The sequence below is a fragment of the Periplaneta americana genome, chromosome 6, assembly GCF_040183065.1.
Source record: "Periplaneta americana isolate PAMFEO1 chromosome 6, P.americana_PAMFEO1_priV1, whole genome shotgun sequence".
Taxonomy (NCBI): Eukaryota; Metazoa; Arthropoda; class Insecta; order Blattodea; family Blattidae; genus Periplaneta; species Periplaneta americana.
In genome coordinates, this window is record NC_091122.1 from 148,217,870 (window position 1) to 148,242,415 (window position 24,546).

At 35.7% G+C, this 24,546-nt stretch overlaps 1 protein-coding gene across 1 annotated transcript; it reads left to right on the plus strand.

Annotated features, from left to right (window-relative positions):
• The first annotated feature begins 3,207 nt into the window (after positions 1-3,207).
• On the plus strand, positions 3,208-22,193 carry LOC138701906 (cuticle protein 10.9-like). Its single transcript, XM_069829270.1, has 3 exons — positions 3,208-3,364; positions 5,085-5,265; positions 13,492-22,193. The coding sequence occupies exons 1-3, from the start codon at positions 3,359-3,361 to the stop codon at positions 13,719-13,721; spliced, it is 417 nt and encodes a 138-aa protein (XP_069685371.1). The 5' UTR covers positions 3,208-3,358; the 3' UTR covers positions 13,722-22,193.
• The last annotated feature ends 2,353 nt before the right edge of the window (positions 22,194-24,546 follow it).

The window sequence follows — 24,546 nt, forward strand, 5'->3', positions numbered from 1 at the left end:
ATTCATGCTCATTGATTTACGGGGAAACAGTTGGCTACACTGACTAAACAAAAGAACGAACATGCGATAAATTGATTGTGATAAATCGAGTTTCAAAAATTATCGTCATGTATGACTGTGATTGGTTGAAACTCAAAATTCCATTACAATTCATTGTTCGAAAATTGAATGACGTCATATAAACGAAATCGTTAACCATAGGCTTTACAGGCGCTATGTTCGGTTCAAGTTTGTCGAGTATGGCGAAGTTCGTTATTCGCCCATGTTCGCTCTGCAGGAAGAGGCCTATCGTGTTTGTTCCACTTTGTTATGAAAATATTCGCTGTCCTCTACTCCACCTCTTCATTTTTTCATCTCTTAAGGATTTTAGCACAGATCTTGCGATTAGTTTTTCATACGAAATAAGACGAAGTTTGTAATGTCTTGGTTGCCTCTCACATGTTCGAACATTGCAGGACACTATTAGCCACGAACGAAATAGTCACCTCTCTAGTCCAAGATATACTGGGTCGTATTTCAATGCGTGCTCAAGTTTGAAGATGTAAGAGTACAATGACAAAATATGCTGTGATTATCACGTAAAATGAATATCTAGTGTAAGAGACTAGATGTTTGTAGGTGTGCATGATAAAAGATACCGGACTCGTAACACTGAACGCTCAGTGAAGACCACTGTCGTGGGTTCGAATTCTGCTCAGAGCATGGATATTGTCCTGCATTGTCCCACATGAAGGCCCGAAGTCATATCGACCTACATAACGAATTGCCACTACCAGTTGCAGTACTGCAATACTGATGCCGTACTTTGTTTATAAATTGGCTAGTCTCTTATATGAGACAACTCATCCTGCCTAAGGTATTCCGTGGCTTTCCTCAGGCGTAAGACATATGTCGGGATGAGCCCTATAAGAAATGGGCCACGGACCTATATGCCCTTCCCCATATATATTCCCCTTTATTATAAACGACGTATGCCCTAGTTCAGAACATATATAAATTGTCTATTAAATATAGGAGGTCACTCAATTAGTCGCAATTGAAAGGACAGGGACCTATCAAATTGCAGATTTAGATTTCACGGCGCTTCTTCCGACGGCCTTCACATGCTTTGTCATCGAACAACAGATGACAGCGTCTTGCCATCCTAACGGCAAACACCAGCCAGCTCTTCCTCTTCCCGTTCCGTGATCACTTGATCAAATCTCAGTCCCCCTCGCGTATGTGGTACCTAAGAGGTTACGTCCAATTTCGGCTTCCCCTTCAAAATTTTCTAGAGTTCCTTCAGTGGAGCAGCGTAACCCGGAGTGAGACTAGTGGCCAACAGGCTTGGAGCTCACATATTTAGTTTTGTACAGCCCCCAACCCCTAGCAAGGACGCGTTTTGCGTACCTTTTAAAATTTTTCCTCCCAATTCTCTTTCGATTTTTCGATTTTTTCGATTTTCGTTTATGTGAAAGCAATGAAACAGTTCTATAGTGACGACCACGCAAGAGTAGTACCTAAAAAGTCTAATATCGCCTAATCTTCAATGTTGTCAACTGATACCAGATAGGCTAGCCTATCGCCAAAGGTAAAATCGCAATGCTATGTACTGAAAAACATACTAATAACAGTAATTACCGACTACATAATTACAAAGTCATCGAAAAGTTTACCTGAATCTACATTTACAGAGCTTACATTCTCAATGAAGTCGTATGACTCCACATCTGCCCAAGTTGGTACGATACGTGTAACACTTCGTTCTCTGTATCGTACTCATATACATAATAATGTGAAGATAACAGCAATACTTTTTTTATTAAGACTATTATACTTTTACTATGTCATACTACTTTTGACCAATAAAACGGTACTAAAGAATGTCTTTCAATCAATCACGGCTGCTCATCGCACAATTTTATCGCTTCCATAGCATTTGTTTAATTTTATCGCTTCTCTAGCGTTTATTTGTTTTTATCACTACCCTAGCATTTGTTTCTTTGTTTGCCAACATTTCAAACTGAAAATTCTTTACGGTACTATAAAACATACATTTGTTTCCCGCATAGGTAGTCGACTGAAAATGGCGGCTCCATTCAAACACTTTTGGTGAAGGTAGCATTAGTGAAATAGAATTTTATTAAGTCAGTTAATATCTATTTTACTGTATTAGAGTAATTTATTTCTTCTAATCTTTATATACTTTCTCCTGTTTTTATCACCTTCCTGCCATTTGTTTCTTTGTTTACCAACATTTCAAACTGCAAATTCTTTACGGTACTATAAAACATGCTTTGCGATCGTCATTTGTTTACACCATAGACAGTCAACTGGAAATGGCGGCTCCGTTCAAACGTTTTGGTGAAGATAACTTTAGTGATATAGAATTTCAGTAAGTCAATATTTTATTGTATTAGAGTACTTTATTTCTTGTAATCCTTATATAGACTACTTTTTTCTAATCGTGTAATAGTCAATTAATTTATCTGGAGAAAATCAAAACCTCTAGTGAGATTACTATTGATAATACAAGCATAGAGAAATAAAACTAACACTATTTTGGTTTCATATAACGTAAAAATGGCTTTAAGAAATTATATAAATGAATTCTTCAGAAACCGAGATACGTGGGCGTCCCGAACAGTTTTCATCGGGACATGGGATACTTAGCTCTAAATCGGGATGGTCGCGGAAAATCCGAGATGAATGACAGACTTATCCCGGATGTGAATCAATGTCTTGTCATTGAACTGTCATGCTCGGAAACCTGATAATTTCATTGTATTAATTTCATGAATGTTATTACATTTTTGTGAATAATATGTTATATCATATAATTAAAACATCTTTACTCATTTATTAACAAGAAAATTAATAGAGAAGAAATTGGTACTACATAAATATTTCAGAACACATGAGCAATAATTAGACTTCATTTCTGATTTCCTCCTTCTCCATACTCTTAAATTACAATATTATCTTATTAATATTTAACAGAAGCGGCGCCATTATTAAACCTCGCCTCTGTTCTAAGAACAGAATTAAACAAAAATGTGCATTAATATTTTTTAATTGACATAGGGACCATACTTACATGTACTACCGTTAAAAAATTAGCAGATATAAGCCTTACCGACAGGTTACGCTGAAGGTTATAATCTCCCTACGGCGGAATTTGAAGATGTTTCGTCAGATGTTTGCGCAAGATCGCACGTAGGGAAGGACAAGACGTGTGTGTATATAAATCCTATTGGCTGGTTTGGAGTTATTTTTTTACTTGCAACATACTTTCACCTGACTCAAACATACGGCGAGAGCTGGTCTGCAGCAGTTGGAATATTCTAGTGAGAGTGATAGAAGCTGTGCATTCAATAATATGAAGGTAAGCCTAGCGATTCTTTCTATTGGATTGTTCTGTGTCAGTGGCTCAGTAATGCCATCCTCGCTCTTCTGGTTGTGTTAGAGATTTAATTTCTAGCAACGAGTGAAAATGTATTACTCCAGAATTAATATACGAGGTGTTCGTGACCTACTTTACAAATATTCACAATTATTATTCTTGGAAATGAAAAGAGAGAAAAGAAAAACAAAATTGCGTCATCATTATACAAGCCGGCATTAAGGAACTAAAATCACAGTCTGTTATATTGAAAAAGATTAGTAATTCGATTGATTCTTGCCAAGGTGATTCTAGAGGACGACCACAGCTCGATTTTCAAACTTTTTTTTTTTTTCCACAAACGACGATTTTGTGCTCGGTTTTTCGAAAGGTGATGGAAAAAAAATTCGGAAACACATAATTTCGACTGTAACCTAAAATAACCTATCACAACATAAACTAACCTAACCCAACCTTAGCTAATTCTAACTAATCCAAGCTAAACCTAACCTAATCTAATCTAACCTAACCCAACCCAACCCACCCCAACTCAACCTAGCCTAACCTAACCTAAGCTAAGCTAAACTGGTAAATGTTATGTTATGTTAAAGTCCCGTCGCTCTAATTTCCGGCAGCCAATAACGTTGCCGGTCGGCTACATTTAAACGTGTGCGTCTTCTGATTCGCTGATGCATTTCCTAAGGCTCGATAAATACTTAATATAATCGCCCGCCATTTTGGCTCTTTCGTTGAGTTCGCAGAAAGCACACGAGGACGTTATTTGCCGTTCAACTATTTGCTCAATTACAGTGCGTTTGATTTATTATCATGGGAGCTACGACATGATAATGTTTAACGGTGCGGCAAATAGATCCCTTGTCTGGTAGTTCGGCAACGAAAGAACAAAAATGGCGAACGATACTACCTACCTAGACTTTATAGAGCCTTCACTTCCTAAGACGTAAGCAAAGAGGAGGAGTCACGCCGGGAATAACAGCGTCGCGACTATAGCTTAGGTTAGCGATTATAATCAGGAAATACAAGGAAAGCGGAGCCGATCTCTTGGACTTATTACCAAAGTTATTCCCTGTTACTCCAAGAGAATGTTTCCCTGTTCTCAAGGCTTATTGCTCGTACCACTCCTGTTCTGTGAATGATATTTGCCGCCGAACGGTCGCGCTCTTACGAATACAGCACGCTGCACTGTAAACTTAACCCGGGTTTGGTAATTATGTCAATGGGTCTGAAGTCCAAGTTATACTGGAATTATGCTTCAATTGGTTGAGGGAAAACTTCGAAAAAACCCAACTACGTAACACATTTGAGCTAAGCTATAAGTGACAACATATCAATGTGTACGGTACTATCTGTAGCAAGCCATACAAATTGTGCAAAGAGTCATGCGATAACTTTTATTTTATTTATTTTAGTAGGTTATTTTACGACGCTCTATCAACATCTCAGGTTATTTAGCGTCTGAATGAGATGAAGGTGATAATGCCGGTGAAATGAGTCCGGGGTCCAACACCGAAAGTTACCTAGCATTTGCTCATATTGGGTTGAGGGAATCGAACCCGGGCCACCTGGTTTCGAGGCTAGACGCGCTAACCGTTACTCTACAGGTGTGGACGTCATGCGGTAACGGTGGTTGTGGTAGTGGCAGTGGTAGTAGTAGTAGTAGTAGTAGTAGTAGTAGTAGTAGTAATAATTTACACTTTAACAGGTCGTGGCAGTGCTAATGGCAGTAGTGTGCCTGGGAGCCGCGGTCCCCGTCCTGCCGCAGCAGGATGAAGTGTCCCCCGGTCCTCCCCAGCCTTACAGCTTCACCTACACGGCAGGCAGGTACCCCGGTCACGTGGACAGGACACACAGTGAGCAGAGCGACGGCACAGGAGTCATCCGTGGTAAGTGCAGTTGCCTCGTGCCACCACTACGTAGGCTACATGATTCACAGTTCTGTTTAATATGTATTTCTATCCCCTAATACTGTAACATAGATTAGGAGGGGAAATGGAAATTGTTCTTCTTGATGGAAATGAAAACGGAACGGAATGAAAGAGAATACTATCCACGAACAGCTAATTTTATTGTAATATTAACAATGACGAAAATATTAAAATATTGTGGTTACAGTGGAACTCCACAAATAGACGCTCACTCTCGTATACTTCACGATACAAGGTTAAGGTACGGTCACACGTCGCTACTTTTGCAGCGCTACTTTTATACTGCAGCTGCAAAAGTTGCGTGTCGTGTTCACACTTAAGCCAAAAGTAGCGCGCTGCACGCTACTTTTCGTGCTGCGCAACCCGAGTGCTGCAAAAGTTGCAACTAGAGGTTGCGAGTCTGTTCACACGCAAGGCGCTACTTTTGCAGCCGCAGTCATGCTGCAGGTTTCCATCTCCGTGTTGACTTCTCAATATACATTTTGTGGTTATGTTCGCATTATTAAAAAACTCATGCGAAAGCTTCCTTATCTATTATTTGCTTTTCTGTCGTATCTAGTATTCAGAAATTGACATTATCTTTACTATAAAACTTATAAAAACGCCTATATACTTAAATGATAACCAACAGTATATTCACGTAATCAATGTTGGCAACCCTCCTGTTTGGAACTACGCTACGGAAAATTTAAAAAATGAATTATATCTTCAGCAATTATGCTCAGACTGTGTTGTGTATTTAATAACTGGTACAAATAATTTATTTTCATCACATTTAACATTAAAATATATCCAAACGATAAAAGTATCATTGGCACATTTGAGTGGTAACACTAGTTGCAACCGCAGCAAAAGTTTCAACAAAACCGATATCAAAAATGCTGCGGCTGCAACCCTGAGAACCCTGTTCACACGTCGCTACTTTTAAGCTGCGCGCAGCATGGAAAAGTAGCGAGCAGCAGGTTCGGCAGCCGCTACTTTTCGGGTTGCACCGTTGTTCACACGTCGCAGTACAAGAGTTGCGCAGTTTTTTGTACTACAGCGCTGCAAAAGTAGCGACGTGCGACAGTACCTTAAGTCAAAGCATCCTGTCTCGTGCTGCACAGGGCTAACCAGTTGAACCATGCAGTAGTGTGCAGATACTCGTACACGTTGGCAGCAAGGCAGGGAACAAAAAATGTGTACTTATGTTTGATGCAGAAGTTAGAAATATTGGAACGGTTTAAAAAAAGGTGAATCAATCAGAGCCATCCCTCAAGAATTTGACATTTCGATCAGAACAGTGCATAGGATAAAACAAAATTCATCTAATTACGAGGCATTCTATAGTGATTATAAGAGGCTTTGTTATTATCAATTGATTGTAGGATGAAAACACAGCTAATTTTGTGTATTTCCTAAATTTAATCAATAGAGATGATTTATGTTCTCTCTTGAAGGGTATACGCCATTTTAAAATAATTTAATACACAAACACAGCTATTACAAGAAATGCTCAATAAGTTTTTGTAGTTTTATTCTCTTCGGCTCTAATCAACAATAACAAAAATGCAGGTTACCAGGCGACGATAGAAAAGAAAAGATGCGAAAACAAATGAATATGTTGCATAAACAATTGAATGCTCTTTCATATTTAAGTCTAAAAATATAGGGGTGCCATTTGAAATTTCAAAGTGAGAGTGGCTGGGGGTTGGAGGTGAAATCTAAAATGCAATTAAGCCTTGTTTAAGACTTTCCCCTTGATATCTAAATTTACGTTTTTTTTTTTTTTTTTGGTTTAAATTGAATTCAATTTAATTAACTAGTTATTTAGAGTGGGAAGTTTTGAAATGAAAGCCCCGTATGTAGATATATTTCGAGAGTTTTTCCTCCAGAAGTTTGTTTTATGTTTCAGATGTATCACGTATATATTATACTTAATCACGGATTTGTTTTGTTATATATTTTGCATATACTACAATATATTATTTAAAATTATATACGTTAATTATTTATGTTTCGGTCCGCACTCCATAAAAAAAATATTGTACAGCCCTTATGTTTACCAATGTCCGCAGTATTCCGTAGAAAGACAGAGTTCGTACCTCGTCTCGCACACGGACCATTGCCGTGTCTATTTGTGGAGTTCCAACAGCGAATAGAGATTATAAAGAATGGACACTCCGCGTCGGTACCTTTGATGTAGACGGACTGATTTCAATGACCTTCAACCCAGCTAAAGCGTGAGATTCTGCTTTCTCCCTAGAGTTGGCGCTGACATCACACTAGCTAGCAGTCAACACAGCAGAAATATAACACATATAATTAATACATCTAGGTACATTATGTACTCAAATAAAATAAATTGGATCCATAACATAATAAATCCGTCATTAACTTTATAATGAGAGTTGAGACGTTGACTCCAACAACAATTAAAATATGTAATGATTTCATAGCACTGAAAATGGGGAAAAAAAAAAAAAAAAAAAAAAAAAAACTTACGAGAAGTAAAACCATATACCTATATTATATTATATACAAATATTAAACGAATTCGATACTTAATTTTATAATGTATTATATTAGTTGATAATATAATGTATTATATCTGAAATATAAGATATTATTATTACAACTAGTTTGTTATTGAGAAATAAGGAAAAGCTGTTAACTTAAATTTATTTGAAGCAAAGCGTTACTGGATTATGCAATAAGGTAGGCGATGTTTGGATCCTGTGTCTCAACTCTATTCTCAATTATTATCTTAGCGTATGCTCGATTACACTACCTCTAGCGCTTGAAAGTGGAACTAACCGCTGGCACACAAAGAAACAAAACACAGGAAAATTCGCTCAGTGTCCATTCTTTATAATCTCTATTCGCTGGTTCCACTGTATACAGTAGAAACGGTGGCGACAGAAAACTAATGTTAATAATGATGATGACAAGAGGAGATTGTTGCTGGTGGTTATGGTGATAGATCAGTATGATAGCAATAAAGTGTCATAGTGGGGATAGTATTGGTGATATGATCATTACTTACGACAACATTAAAATTTGGTGGTAATGGTGATAATAATGTTAATAATGATGATGAAGATGATGATTACAGCAGATTTATATTAATGCTGATGGTAGCAGATTGTTGCTGGTGGTTATGGTGTAAATGTGGTCGTTATTAAGTTATAACTAGACCTCGAAGTTGTGGCGACACAAGTTAACTGATAGCGGATTATTGCATGGAGGTGTGGGAACAGGCGAGGGCTTGTTTACTTTTTCCGTCGTCTATCGTGCTGTCTGTCTAGATATAGTTGACGTTGAAGATTTCGTAGGCACTAGCACTGAAGCTGAAACATTTTGGGACGATGTGAAGTCATTGCGATTTCTAAAATGGAATGTAATTGCAACAAAAATATTTAAATATAGGCTACATTATTAACTTTCTTCCACAATAAAATAAAATACAAGAAGAGGTAAAATGCATCACATCTGCTGGGGGGGAAAAATATAAAAAAATAAAAGGTCTTAATTATGGACTAAAAATTTAGAACATGATTTTGAAATTTGAAATGTATAGACTATAAATTATTAAGAAATCATAACATATATGAGCTCAAATAAAAATTAAAGAGATATTTAGAATACATAATTGAAATTAATATTAATACAAATTAATGTGATATATTTTAAATATAATATATCTTGAGATTTGGCAATACTTTATTATAATTAATTTGATTCTCAATTTACTCTGTTTTATTATCAAGTTAACATACAAAACTTTCATTTTGACTTCTCACTGAATACAATACAATACAAAACAATTCTTACTAAATAAAATATTTGAGTTATTTTCATTTTAAATATATTACTTTCCTTTCTTCGTAATACATAATTTATTAATCTTTGCACATATGTTCCCTTCGAACACGAGTTTCACACATATGGAAGTTAGATTTATACCAATAGAACATAATATTGTTTTCTAAACGTTTATCTAAAATGTTGTGTGTTTTATAGTAATGTTATTATTTTAAGATAAGTTTATTTCTGTGATTTATACTTTAAAATTTCTTTATTTATGTTGTTTCTTTTAATTATAAATGTTTATGCTCTGGTAATAATAATAATAATAATAATAATAATAATAATAATAATAATAATAATAATTGTTAAAAATATAAGCTTTTGAACTCTTCGTAGGTCTAAGAAAATATTATGTTTCTACATCTGAGAGACGATAATACATATTTACGTTTTGTCCTTCTGGCAAAAGTTGATTTATTAATGTAGTTACTCGGCCTATATTGCGAAATCTCCAATTCACACAGTGTATGATGGGAGAGGACTACCCCGCCAGCTGCTTTATCCTGTGTGCACTCTCCTGGTAGAGGGGCAGAGAAGGCCTGACGGCCTTATCTCTACCAGGTTAAATAAATAAATACTACTACTACTAGAGTTAATGTGCCTCAACTTCGAAGTCTAGTTATAGAGTATGATGGTGATGATGACGGTAATAGACATGCTGATGATTATTGTTTTGTGATCATTATGGTAACAATAGTTATTATTATTATTATTATTATTATTATTATTATTATTAATATGAAGTGTAATAATTATAGTCATGATGATTGTAGCATATTAATGTTAGTGATGATGACGGTAATAGACATGCTGATGTTTATTGTTTTGTGATCATTATGGTAACAATAGTGTGTGATAACCTGTTGTTATTGTGATGATCGTGATGATGATAGTTGTGATCATACATTGAGTTGGTTTTTGTAAGGCGCTAAGACTAATCTCGGGATGAAGTAAACGAAATGGGCCACGGATTTCTCTCCCTCATAAATTTCAGCATTTTTGAAATTAAACTCTCCAAGAAAATCGAAGCCTTTTTTTTATAATTCTGTCGCCATGGGTACCTCAGGGGAGCTTACTGGAGTGTCACACGCACAGCGCAAGGGCTCAGATCCCTTTTCTTGCGAGGACTGCGACGTCTTGTGCCTCGCTTTTAACATCTTCTGAGATCCTGATCTGTTGCTGATCCCTCGTTCTTCATTCTCCCCCTCTTGTGATAGCTATTTGGTTACGTTCATTTTCGTCTTTCCTTCATATGCAACGGCAAAAATCTGAGTGGGACAAGTGGCCAACAGGCTTGGAGCTCACATAAATCTTCCTCTCAGCCTTCATATTCCTTGCAAGGACGCGTGTTGTTAAATATTTCTCCTCTCATTTATTCGTTCGTTGATAATTAATTAATTGAGTAATCATTAATTAATTCATTCGTTCGTTCGTTCATAGAGAAAAATGTATGGAGAAACGATTCTCACTTTCCCTGGCGTGAAAAGAACAGCTCCGCATTGAGTACATTTTTCGTCATAGAGTCAAATAATGACGTTGCAGTACAATTTGTAGCGATGATGCTAGTTGTCTTGTTCTGAAACGTACAGAAATCCTTGGAATATAATGATTTTCGCATGTTTACGTTTAATAATTTCTCTATATTTTAGAATGAAGTTCACCGAAATGATGAATAACTTTAATAAATAATGTACAATAGTTTTCCATACCTTATCTTTTAGAATTACATATTTGTAAGACATGCCTTTCATAGTTTAGACGAGTGGGGTTGCCTGCTCGAAACCTGGATAAGCAGCGAACCTTAGTATAGTCAGTCGGTGTGGGTTTGGAAATGCGTCTAGCTTGAGTATTAGCGCACTAGGGATATCTTATGCAAAGTTTTACCGCTAGATGGCAGGAGCGTTCCATGCGGCGCAACATGTTGTAGGGCTATGTTTTGTCATATGCTACAGTTGATTACGTTTTCCCGCTTGTTGGTTTTCTGTGCGTGTCAAAATTATATTTACAGTTATTTTGTATAACCTAGTTATAACTTAATATAATTCAATATTTTCTTACCTCATAATTTAATTTAATTTACAATAAATAATAACGTAAACCTGCATAATATTGAGCGATTCCCCGAGATGGGTGGGGAAATCTGCAGTATACAGAATATAGATACGAGTAAATTGAATGTTCATGAACCTAAACGAGAACTTTGAGAACAATATGCACGAATAAAAAAATAGGAAATATGTCGAAAGTGAATATTGCCCTCTTTAATAATTAGTATTTAAGAACCGTACGCTAAAAACAGGATATGCAGCCACCAATGTGTTTTTTATAGGGAAGAGACTATCGAGAAGATATTCCTTGTAATTTTCCTTTAGCTGCAAAAAGATCAAACACAATTTTTAATAGGATGATATAATATGATCGCAATAGTATCACGATTAGTAGTGTGTTTTGTAGGTTAAGGACATACAGTTTTGAATACTGTGTGGGATGATTTTGAAAATTTGAACTTAAAATATGGCTTTAATAATTAGGGTACAGTACATTAAAAACATTATTCACGAAATGGATTTCACTAGGGATCGTCCTGGATAATAAACATCCCAGTTTATCGAGAGTTTACTGCAGGCGTAAAATTCGGAGACTCCTACAACTACTGCATATAATCTAAGCTAACATAGCTCGCTGTCAAGGTTGCATACGTTTTTATTAATTTTTATTTTTCCTCTTCCAAAATGAAACTATAGTCAACAATTCCTTACTTGAAGTAGTTACTTTTATTTAATAGCTACCACTTTCGAGGCCCAATTTTATTACTTATATTTTTTAAGGTTTAAAGCATATATTCAGAATATTTCGGGACCTGATTGAAGACAAAAAACTTTCCCTGGTTTTTACATATAGGAACATAACAAAAATTTGCCATTTTTAGTAGTTTTTAAGAGTATTTAATATACTAATACACTACGTATATCCTCAATGTTTATATACCGAAAAACAAATGCACACGCAAAGCGCATTCCTCATAGTACACGTGCGCTATCTGTTGGTGCTAGTTCAGGATATCCATATAGATCGTGAAAGTCGCAGTGCTGGGTTGTAGTGCCCTCTCCCGAAATTTCATTCCATTTCAAAGGGTACGATTACAAATATTTATGTTTACATTACGTTTAAGGCTAATTTCCATGTAAATAGAACCTTAGCCTCGGGTTCTGTTTGCTACAAGCACCACTCGACTCAAAACCGAGAGGGAGCGTACTTGTGTTCGCTAAATGGTAAACCCGCACTCTAGTACGAACGTACAAGAAGCAGTGGCGGCTCGTGCCTTTCTTGGATGGGTGTTCACAAAAAAAAAAATATTGGTAATGAACACACCGATATGTTCTCGTATAGCTGAGTCACACGTCAGAGATAAACGAGTTCTAATATGCATGTACCAAATCTACGCATATAAACCAAAATTAAAACCATTAAACAAGAGTAGAGTAAAATTAATTCATAGGACTCTCCTTCACTGCTGTTGTTGAAGATCTAGATTTATTTGTAGAGAAACTCCATGCGCCTAGTTTTGAGAGATGCAAACTTATCAATAACTCTAATGTTGATAACAAGTTTTTCTTCCATGCCAACATAGCCAATGTATTTAATCGGTCTTCTGTCATTGTGTTACGGAGGAATATTTTAATTCTCTTTTAATTTAACACACAATTTCACACACGTCCGTCTCCAAACTTTAAGTGTTACTGTTTCAACTTTCAATACGCAACAATGCAGCTTGTATTTTCTTTACTTTGCTGAACAAAAGACAACAGAATCAGCCTCCTTGCGTATCGGTATTTTGAAAAGAAAGAGTAAAGAGAGAAAACGAGGAATGAGGGAGAAAGGAACAGGATGTCAGACCAGGAAGATGGAGCATCTCTCTTTCTCTGTCACTAGCACGTTCAGACCTGTGCGAGCCAGAGCTATTGTAACCATTGTAACAAGCCAGAAAATATTCTCGCCTCAGGCTATTCCACCCTGCTATAGACAAATTGTGCGAGCTGCTGTCAACCTGTCCAAAGGAGATTTAAAGACACACGACACACGAACGAGACATTCTGTCGAGACGAAAAATGTAGGAACGTCATTGCACATTGGAAGGTAATAGATGTAATAATATTAATACAGTAATACGTACGATTATTGTTGGTTTTTAAGGTGTTCACGTGCTCCTGTGCTCATATAGAGGAACCGCCGCTGATAAGAAGGACATAATGGGAACAAGTATTGTGGTATATATTTTTGCACTTTGTTTTTTGATAACAAGCAACATATCATAGTGTGGTTTTTGTGGCTCAGGAATGTTTGCATACGTGGATCCCCGACACCAGGTGCGTACAGTGGAGTACGTGGCAGACGCTGAGGGCTTCCACCCCGTGCTCAGCAACCCCGTGGCCGACACTCCGACGGTAGCAGCAGCGAAGGTGCGACACGCGGACCTCTACGCCCGCATCGCAGCTGAACACGCGCGTATAGCGGCAGAGAGGGGGCCCGACCCTTACGACGAACCCCAGCAGCTCCACAACTGACTGCAGCTCACCTGTGTTGGTTCTCGCTGTGCCACTGTTTCCTAATGATTGCACACGGCTGGAAAAATTCCTAATTTAAAACCCTTGTACAGTCAACTCTCGATTATCCGCGATAGTGGTCGCGGTTTAAACAAAGCCACGGTTAACAAATATAATTATACATATGTTTTATAATAAACTATATATATATTTACAGTTGCCGTAAAAGACAGAGTAAACAAAATATAATAATAATAATTAGAATTAAAGATACAGACAATAATTGTTGAAAAAAAAAACACTAAATTAATATGAAATCAGAGATCAAAATAACACCAAGTATTACCTCTCTCCCACAGGGAGAAGTACTCAGAATAAAACGTCACAACACCATACGTTCTGTGATCGCAGATGCACATTCACGAGGAAGTTCATTGTACTGCTGATGGTGGAAGCAATCGTAGGATCGATATCATAGCTATAAATAGGAATAAACAGACAGCCGAAATAATTGATCCTACCATCAGATTTGAAATCTCAGCCACTCAACCATCTGAAGTGAACGGAGAGAAAAAGAAAATCTACGAGCCCACGATTCAGTACCTATCGGCGAAATACAACATAGAAAAAAATCACAGTTACCGGTCTCTTCTTCGGAGCGAGAGGCACCATTCCGAAAGCCTTTGTAAAGTGGAGGGAAAAATACAAGCTGACGAGAGATCTTCAAGATGCCATCGTCACCACCATAATAAAATTTTCTGTAGCGATATTTCGTCAGCATCTTTATGGTGTACATTCAATTTAAATTACACTTGGTTTATTTTTTTTTTCTTATGTCTTATTCACTTTTGTCTGAAACCTGTTTATATAATTTTTCATTTTAAATTTTATTGTGAGCTATTCTGTGTCGCAGGGCAAACCCAAATATTGCGTCAGACTACTAAATTAAAATTATTTTTAATATATACAAGAACCCCCAATTACAATAATAACAATGCTTGTAATTCTGTTAATGGATAGTCCGTGACTTTTCCAAATTTTCACAAAATAGCGTGGTATAGTGCCGCCTGCTACCGTCATTCTTCTCGTTATTCACTTTCTCAGGCTGACTTTTGTGATGCTCAAATCTGACAGTAGGTTCAAGGATGTATCCTACAGAAGTATTTTCTATAAAAAGCGATTATGTCGATCCTACGACAACTACCATTAACGGTAAGGCCATGGACTTATTCATAAACGGTAGGTGTGAAGGAGCGAACACGATGGTGGCGTGAATTTCTGAGAATTTCGCCCTGCGGTCAGGAACCTAAAACATGGGCAAGTGTTTCTTTCTTCCTGCGACAATGCCTACAGAAGTTAGAATCCAAGGACATTGTCTAGGGTTTATTATCGTCGTTTGCCTTTAATACGAACATTCACCCAAAAAATCACAAAAATAGTAGACAATTAACTACAAACTTAATAATCAGTTTTAACGAAAATTAAATTTTGACAAAGTAATCAGAAAGTGTCTTCTGTATTTCTTTGGAATGAAAAATGTTTTCGTATTTGACGGTTATGGTTAAAAAAAATATACCGGTATATATTTTTCCAGTTAAATGTTGTCTTGCCCCCCGAGATATTCCAAGAGGTCTTTTTGGCCCCATTTAAGCAACAACGCGGACAGCCCACTCCCGGATAATCGAGAGTTGACTGTACTCTTAAGAAGTTATAATGCGCAATGCTAAAAATGTACATAATTATGTATACAGAATGTTCCGATAGACTCTGCACAGGAGCTCGGGTCATATTCTTAGGTTAAAAAATAAACAAAAACTTTGTATACAATGTGTTTATGAAAAGTCATAGTTTTCGAGAAATTACTCTTTTCTTCACAGCAAAGACGAATAACCGATCTTGTCTCACAGGTACATGATAAATAAACGCTGGTCATACAGGTAGGCTATGTATTACAGAATTTAGGCCTGCAGTTCACGTTGTGTGCAAGAAATTAAACTTCAAACTTTGGAACTAAGATGTGAAATGCGAATATAGATGAAAAACTGTTTAAAAAAATTTAGCTCTCCTTTATGTATTTTTGTGTGCTGAAGCCAGAAATGACATAAAAATGGCACATCACACATCATGTTTACACAAAACTATATTTTGTTTTATATTATTAATATACTGGTGATTTTGCTGCATCTATAACAAAGTGTTGTAATACAAAATTTTGTACTACTTTGTTGATCAGCATCAGAAACACAATCTAGAAAGCTGTGTGATGTAGAAAGTGAAAGTCCTGAAGAGTTTACCAGTTTGAACTCACTGATTTAATAAGAGATTTAGGATTATCCAAGGAAAAAACTGAACTCTTACGCACCAGATTAAAAGAAATTAATTTGCTGACACCAGGAACATTTCTTCATCGTTATAGGAGTAGATAAAAGGAATTTACTCCTTAATTTTCACATGACGGTGCCTTAGTATACTGCATTAATATTCCTGGTTTGATATAAAAATTTAGTATTCAGTACGAAGTGGATGAATGGAGACTTTTATCGATTCCTCGAAAATAAGTCTGAAGCAGTGATCAGTGTTTTTAACAAACGCAAAAAGTATGCTTCGTTATCTGTTGATCATTCAGTACACCTTAAAGAAACTTACGAGAATCTTGGACTGGTTTTTACAAAGATGAAATATAAAGATCATAATTCATAACTGTGGAGATCTGAGAGAGTTTTGCATGCTTCTTGATCAGCAAGCTGGGTATAGGCTACTAAGTTTCCTTATTTCCTCTTTGAATTGTATAGGAAAGCAAAGAAGCAGTCACTGGGAACAAAAACACTGGCCACTAAGAACATCTCTAGAACCTCACATAAGAGTAAAGGTAACAAACGTAACTTCACCGTGAAGAAAAAAAAAAGGCAATATAAAGCATTTGACTAAATGTAAATTGTTAATTATGACAATCTAATAGTTTTGTAAAATATACCTTTAATATTTACAGCAGGACATGTTTCACTTCATTACTTTTCTATATTAAATGCAATAACGCTACATTTACATTGTTAAAAGTGCCAATCCATGTTGCGGAAAAATTATACGTGATAGAGAAAATCTGAGCTCAGTTTTGGAATCAGGACCTCAAGAAACTATAAATGTAGCATAAATCTTTAGAAAAGCTCTTATGACCCTTAATTCAAGGGTTCAGAACCATAGTGGGCCAAGCGCCATTTACTAAAACCGTAGAAAACAAGAGTTAAAATAAAGTTATTACCATAATTCAATGGAAACATATAGCAAGTAATATAAAGTATACACAATAAAACTAAATGATATATCAATCTTAATTAAACTATGGTATTCGCTTAACTCTAACCCTTGCTTTCTCCGTTTTTAATAAATGGCGCTTGGCCCACTATGGCTCTGAACCCTTCAATTTTGCAGGCCTGTGTTATATTTAACTAATCAACAGGACTGTGTACAGACATTGTATTTGTAAACAAAGTATTGTGATAAAGAGTATTTTATGTAAAAGAAAGCTGCCGTTGGTTAGCGGGTCCATATGACGTAGTCGGGAGGATTGTCAGACAACTCCACCGACCATATCCCCTCTTCACCACTTAGGAGACGCTTAAGCATACCATGGAAGGTCATCATGCAGAAATGGAACATCCTCCATTTCTTGTGGAACAGTTATACCGCTGTGACTCGCTTCCTAGAGCCTTGTTTGTTTGAAACAGGTTGCACCACGGGAAGGTGAGGATGGGATTTGAGTAGGAGATATTATGGAATGCACTTCACTACTCTTTACAACCCGTCTCTAATTGTTTAGTTGGGTGTCCTCTACAACTTCTGGAAATTTGCCAGTTGAATTTATATTCACTCTGTATTCTATTTAGTTGTATAACAATTGCTTTACTAAACACCGGCGTGGCTCAGTCGGTTAAGGCGCTTGCCTGCCGGCCTGAAGTTGCGTTCGGGCGCGGGTTCGATCCCCGCTTGGGCTGATTACCTGGTTGGGTTTTTTCCCAGGTTTTTCCCAACCGTAATGTGAATACAAGGTAATCTCTGGCGAATCCTCGGCCTCATCTCGCCAAATATCATCTCGCTATCACCAATCTCATCGACGCTAAATAACCTAGTACTTGATACAGCGTCGTTAAATAACCAACTAAAATAAAATAAACAACTTACAAGGACACTTTTAAGCTAAAGATTCTTTGCTCATAAAGGACGCGAGTAATAATTGATATGATTGGATGTGAACTACGTAGAAAGAACTTCAATTATGGTTTAATATCGACAGAATTAAAACGATCATGTAGCGAGATTGAATTCACGAAGATTACGAAAACTAATAATTGAAATACCAGCTAAAACCAACAATACGTTTAAGAAGATTACTCAAAATGTCTAAAGATTATGTATTATAATAACCATAACAGACGTAAATAATCCTTAGTGCTGGACAGAATAAAGAAGACTAAATGACTTTGGAAGAAAATAACAAGCTTAAAGTCCACCATAGTGGAGTAACGGTTAGCCAGCCTCACCGTGAATCGAACGGGTCCGGGTTCAAATTCTAGTTGGGACAAGTTACCTGGTGAGGTTTTGGAAAAAAACGAGCGTTGAGGTAGTTCCAGTGACTTTTGAAATGAAAACGGTGGAATTTGTAATTGCCTTTTTGCGAAGATGATTTCAAAAGTTAAGGATATTATAGGCAAATATTTCAAGCAAAGGAAATTGTTCGAAAATGTAAATTACGTGTGAAATGACAAGTGCGTGGTAATGGAAGTGCAAACGTTGTGGTTTCTAGTGAAGGAGAGGAACGTAGGGATATAAAACACACGATACGATGTAATATGAAGAACGTAAAACTTGTATTAATTCAATAACCGCTGGAATACAGTGAAATACAACAAATAATACTGAAATAGACACAAAATTCCTATAATATTGTAACTTTGTTTCCACGTCGGCCATTACGCTGACATCACTAAACAAAAATCATCATATTATGAAAATCCTGCAGAAATTCGTATATGCAAGGCATATAAAATCCTAAACTCACCTAACATAACCTGTCAAAGATTAGTATATACAAGACATAACAAAAACCTAACCTAACCTAACCTAACCTAACCTAACAACCTAACCTGTTACAGATTCGTATATGCAAGGTATACCCTGAGTGTACATTAGCGTGAAACTTTCGTAATGTCACCAAATGTTGGTGTTACAGAGGAGACAGCTGAAGGTGTGGAAGCGATGTGGGAAACAAACTACCTCAGTTCTCGTATAACCGAGGTTTTCTTCCGGGGTTTTCCCTCAACCCATTAAGATCAAATGCTAAGTAATTTTCGGCGCTGGACCCTGGACTCATCTCGCTAGCATTATTACCTTCATCTCAAATCAGTTGATAAAGCGTCGTAAAATAACTAACTTAAATAAAGCTTATAGCATAAGCTGTGAAGAATGTAGGAATGCATTTCAGTACAGTGGTGAAATACTAAAGACAGCGTCAGTATAGATTATCATTGCTTTCTGATTTATGAAGTTAAATTAAAACTCCAAATATTGAAATAGGCCTGCTCGTCTGTAATATGTTATAATACTTTATATAAACAGCATATGCGATGCTGGACCTAGTTATGCGTCGAGTCTTGGTTGGAGATTGTACCTCTGAATAACAAAACTTTGCTCAGTGAGATGTTATTCACGTTTCTGAAGAAACACTTTCCCAGGGCAATATTTTTGTTTCCGTTATGCTTACGACATTTTAGCAGTGTGAAAGTTGAGCTATAAATAAACGTCGATGGTTAAGCTAACCAGATTCACACAATCAGTGTACTCGACCTCATAATATAGAGGTATATTCAAAATATGGCTCGTTAAAGGGCAACTAGGCGTTTAGAACGCCATAAATAAAACCTTGCCGTACATTTCTTGTTTAATTTACGAGTTAGGGCTTGTGACTTGTTTTCTTTCTGGAGATGCCTTGCTTCGTTATTCGTTACCATTCTGCATAATATGAATAACCTAGACTTTTTTTATTTTAGGATTCATACCGTATTTCATTAGTAACATAAAACAATTTTTTCTACGATAGCGCGTAAAGTTGCATTTTATTCACTGTTATCAGTGTGTAAAATAAGCCTTTAAAACACTAGTGCGTAAAAAAAGTAAGTACTGCCAAAAAATAGTAATATGCGTTACAAGAGCGGTATGTTGAAGCTTTCATGTTCGAGGAAAAGTTTGAAAAAGCGAAACGTAGGCCTACGTAGTTGAGCTTTTTTAATTTCCGAGAATTGAAAGAAAACATACCGCTCGTGTATCGTACATTATTTTGTGCGAAGATCGTTTATTACATACCTGAAAGAGGAATTTCTAATTAGTTGCAATGAAATCTCCATCTTGGTTTCTGTTCAATGACGGCAAATTTGCAAAACAAAAATATCTATCTTCAACATTGTTGCTTTAAAATGTTTTCTGTGTTTACTATACTCCAGCAGGCCGTGATATACGTCTGTCTTTTTTCCCCCCAGTCTATAAATGCGAACTTAAAACAAACGGTAAGGTTATGTAATGATTTATAGTTTACTTAATTTTTGCAAATATTTAAAAAACAGTAATTAACAGTGCAATTTAGGTGAAATTGCAGTGGTAAGTTTCCAATTTATAATTATTACTATATTGAACGTCTCTAAAAATAATATGTTAAAAGCCTAAAGCAGTAAAATCAATATGTCACTTAAGCGGTAAGAAGAGGGAAATTGTTATGTGTGTTAGGTTTGGGAATACTGAATGTGGAATTTTAGACTTTCCGCGGATTGGTTTTGTGCGGAAAGCAAGCAAATACGCACGATCTCGCACAAATGTAATATTCAATGCACAAACTTAATTCAGTAAGAAATGAATGCATTACAACGATCTTTCATTACTTAAATATTACACGTAACACAAATAACAAATTTAACATTCATATCTACATTTTAGCCATTATTATTCTGAAGTTGCATGTAATAGGTACCCATTGTAAGAAGATTTATCATTCAACTGTTTCTAATCGCTTTGTTGATTATATGGCCAGTTTAGATGGCCATAAAATCGTGAACATGAATAAAACAGGCTGCCATTTCCTGGATACTTACTTCTTAATGGTTCTCAATTTAGACGGCCATGACATTGTGATTTTTTTTCCTCGCTATTATTTGTACTCGCTTTAACATCTTGGGGTCATATCGCGATTTAATCTTTGGTTGAAATCCGAAGGCCTGTATACTATTGTTGAGACTGGTTCTATTGTTGTGAATTAGATGACGACTGTATAGCCTATATATTACTGATTTGTTTAGAAATATGATTTCGGTGATGAATGAGGCTGGTGATTTTCAGGGATGTTGTGGCCGAATTTCCTGGCATTTGCCTTACGGTTGAGGAAAAACTTGAAAAACATCAACCAGGAAATTCAACCCGATCGGGAATCGAACCCGAGCCCTCTGCGTAAGAAACCAGCATGCTGAATCCTACACCACAGAGGTGGTTATTGTGATTTTATAACATCTCTAACTTGAAATATTTAATGTAAATTTGTGCTATCGTAGAAAAAAATATTGTATGGAACACATTCGTAAAGTTATGCTTTTGCCTTCGTGCCAAAAGGAGAAACTTTACGAACTTGTGTCATAATTAACTATTATTTTGTTTCCATAATTCACTCTTAATGTTATAAATTTGTATTTGTTTTCTAATACCTGTTTATGTTATGTTTTGGAAAGTAGAGCACCAGACGTCGATTTAAACTCTTACATTTAATTGTCTTTTGTTTGTTTATCCTTACCATTAATTCTAGATACTAACTTTTTGTGTGCTGTTCGAAATTACAAAGTATATTTGTAAAATTTGTAATTGTAAATTCTTATATTTTAAATTTAAATTAATGTCTCTTGCCGTAGAGTCGTGGTTTAATGCATCATGCGTTACGGAATGCGCGCTGGTTCGAATCCTGTGGGGGAAATAAATTTTCTCATGAAATTTCGGCCAGTGTATGGGACCGGTGCATATCCAACATCGTGGTAAATTTGGAGAGCTACGCTAGCTCGCGAATCCGCTTTCGAAAGATAGCTACAATGACTGGGGAATCATCATGCTTACCATGCATTACCCCCGTATTGATTGAATGACCGTTCTCATCTGCTGAGGCTGAGGGATTACTTTTTTATTTTACTCTTTTTTGAAGTAATAATTGTAATAATGATGTTAAATTTCGGCAAAAGTTAAAGATTTTTGCTAAATGACAGAAATACACATGAAGTGTTTACTTTTACAGTTTGCAGTCTTCACTTTGTTTATGGCAACTGTAAGATATTGAGTAAGTGTGCAAATGGAAACGGACACAATGAGACGAACATACATGTCGTAAAGATAAAATGTAACAATACGCTTATTTCTAATAGTTGTAACTGAAATAATGTATGTATTTTTATAAATAAAATTATATTCCACCTATATTGCTAATATTTATCCTAGATTTCTTTCATTTTAGTTTTAAATTGAATTTTATGAGAAAGGACTTTTAATGTGTCTTTGTGTACATGCATGTAAGTATCTTAACATATTCCAAGCGGATGTTTCTATTTTAACAAAAACTTCAATTTAATTTTCTTTTTTTGTTTTACGAATACTGTTGTTAATTAGAGAACTGCAAGAGAAACTGGGCACATGTACAAAACTTGGCAAAAATCCAATTTAATTGATTTTCTTCATTTATATTCTACGTAAAGATTAATATAAAAAGGGAGAAAGACTGAAGAAGAGGGAATCGATCCGATGCTGTGGATTGAACTTCGGCGTAGCTCAATGGTTAGAGCGCTTGGTACGTAAAGCCAAGGACCCAGGTTCGACGGAGGAAATTTTTCTCTTCTGGTATTAATTTATTTATATTGCATTTCTCTACGTATGTGATAAATGCGTTGTAACAAAATTGGAGAAAAGTTTGAAAAAAAAAACGAAACGCAATCGAGTTATTTTTCTTCACTTTCCAAGATTATGTTATGCAGTTAACAAACAAGTAGCGTTTACAATTTTTTTCCATGTTGATCGTAGTTTTAAATTTAAATAAATACATTTTATGAAGATAAAGTAGTTTTTAATTTTGTATATTGCACGGAAATATAAAAAGTTTACTTTGAAAGCATTGAGAATCGAATGTGTGTTACCTTTTTGTAAGCCAATTTACTTACCGTATGACTGTGAACAATTAAAATATAATGAGATAATACCTAATTCAGTGACAATGGAGAGTAGTGAAATTAAAATGGAGAAGGAATATAATACTTGGGGAAAAATCTGCACCACAGCTATTCCTACAATTTCTGTTCTTCATGTTATGACACTTTCAAACTACAGTTGAAGAGCTTTTTTTTTCAAAACTGAACATGTCCACTCGACTAAATTTTTCAGGAGAAGCCAAAAACTTTTATCTTCTGAAACAAAGAAAAATTTTTATTTTTGATTTTACATAATAAAAGTATATAGAGAGCATGATATGTTACATGAATTTAAGAGGACTGAGTCCAACGATACCAGTAATTGCAAGAAAACTTTTGGACACGTTCAGCTTTGTCATAAAGATATGGATATGTTTAGTTTTGCTAAAAATAACATTTGAACGTAATGTAATTTTTTACCGCCTCCCTTCACAGTAAATTTATTGGAAAATAGCGGGAAATTTAAACAGCTGTTAGAGCTAAGTTGGACATGTGCTACTTTGCTTTCAAAAAGTATATTAAACAATATAGTAATTATTGGAGATGTTCAGTTTTGAGAAAAAATGTTTGGAAGAAATGATCTGGATGGACATGTTCAGCTTTGATGCAAAAGTCAATATTCACAATGCTGTTTAAATGGGATATATTCACTTTCTTTGAAAAATAAATTTACATCTAGTTAAATGTCAGAAGATTTACCATAATCGATTTAAAACAATTTCGTAATTTTTGAACATGTTCAGCTTTGAAGAAAAGCTCTTCAATTACAGCACTGTACTAGTCTGCAACAGTGATATGATGATGCAGTAATAATGGGGCAAAGGTGGAATAAAAGGAGAAACGATTTACTTGAAAAAATCTTCCCCATATCATTGTTCCGGAATCCAATGACCATCTTGCTACTGAAAACCGTCAGTTGACAGAGCTGCACTTAGACATCTATATATATAATTTGAACTGGTAATGGAAATTACGGGAAAACGGCTGAACGGATTTTAATAAATGGCCCCTCATTTTGAAGCTTTTCGGAAAAGTAGTAGTTTTCAGTGAAATGTCAATTTTCCTACATAATTGTCCTATTTTCCAAAATCCATCTGTTGTCAGTTTTGAGAACTAATTTTATTGAATAACCGCCGACTTGATTGAACTTCAGAACAAAACACACACTACAATAAACAATAGGCTATTACACGAAGACCATGACCTGCAGGATTGCCGACATATTTAGAGCTCAATTCAATTTGTTATTAAAATGTGATTCTGCAGTGTATAATTTTCTGAGTACAGCTGTGTATTGGATATTCAAATCTACGAAACTTGAGGTGGTTTGATGACATTGTTACCATTAGAAATTAAATATTATTATAGTTAATATCATAATGCGTCTATTTTTCATTAATTGTACATAATATTGATGCTATATTAATGACATGAAAGTAAATGCAGAGAATATCTTAATTTAGATGTTTATTTCTATAATCTATTGAGTGACTGCTATATATAAATACAAAACTTAAGTAAGATAATAATATTGTTATTAAAAATCAAATATTTTTATACTTATTAACCCAGTGAGGTTGGGTCTTTTTCCA

What these genes read in the sequence shown, in the direction of transcription:
- LOC138701906 (XM_069829270.1), top strand. An exon ending in CGGCACAGGAGTCATCCGTG is followed by an intron (nt 5,266 to 13,491) that starts GTAAGTGCAGTT and finishes TTTGTGGCTCAG; the next exon opens with GAATGTTTGCATACGTGGAT.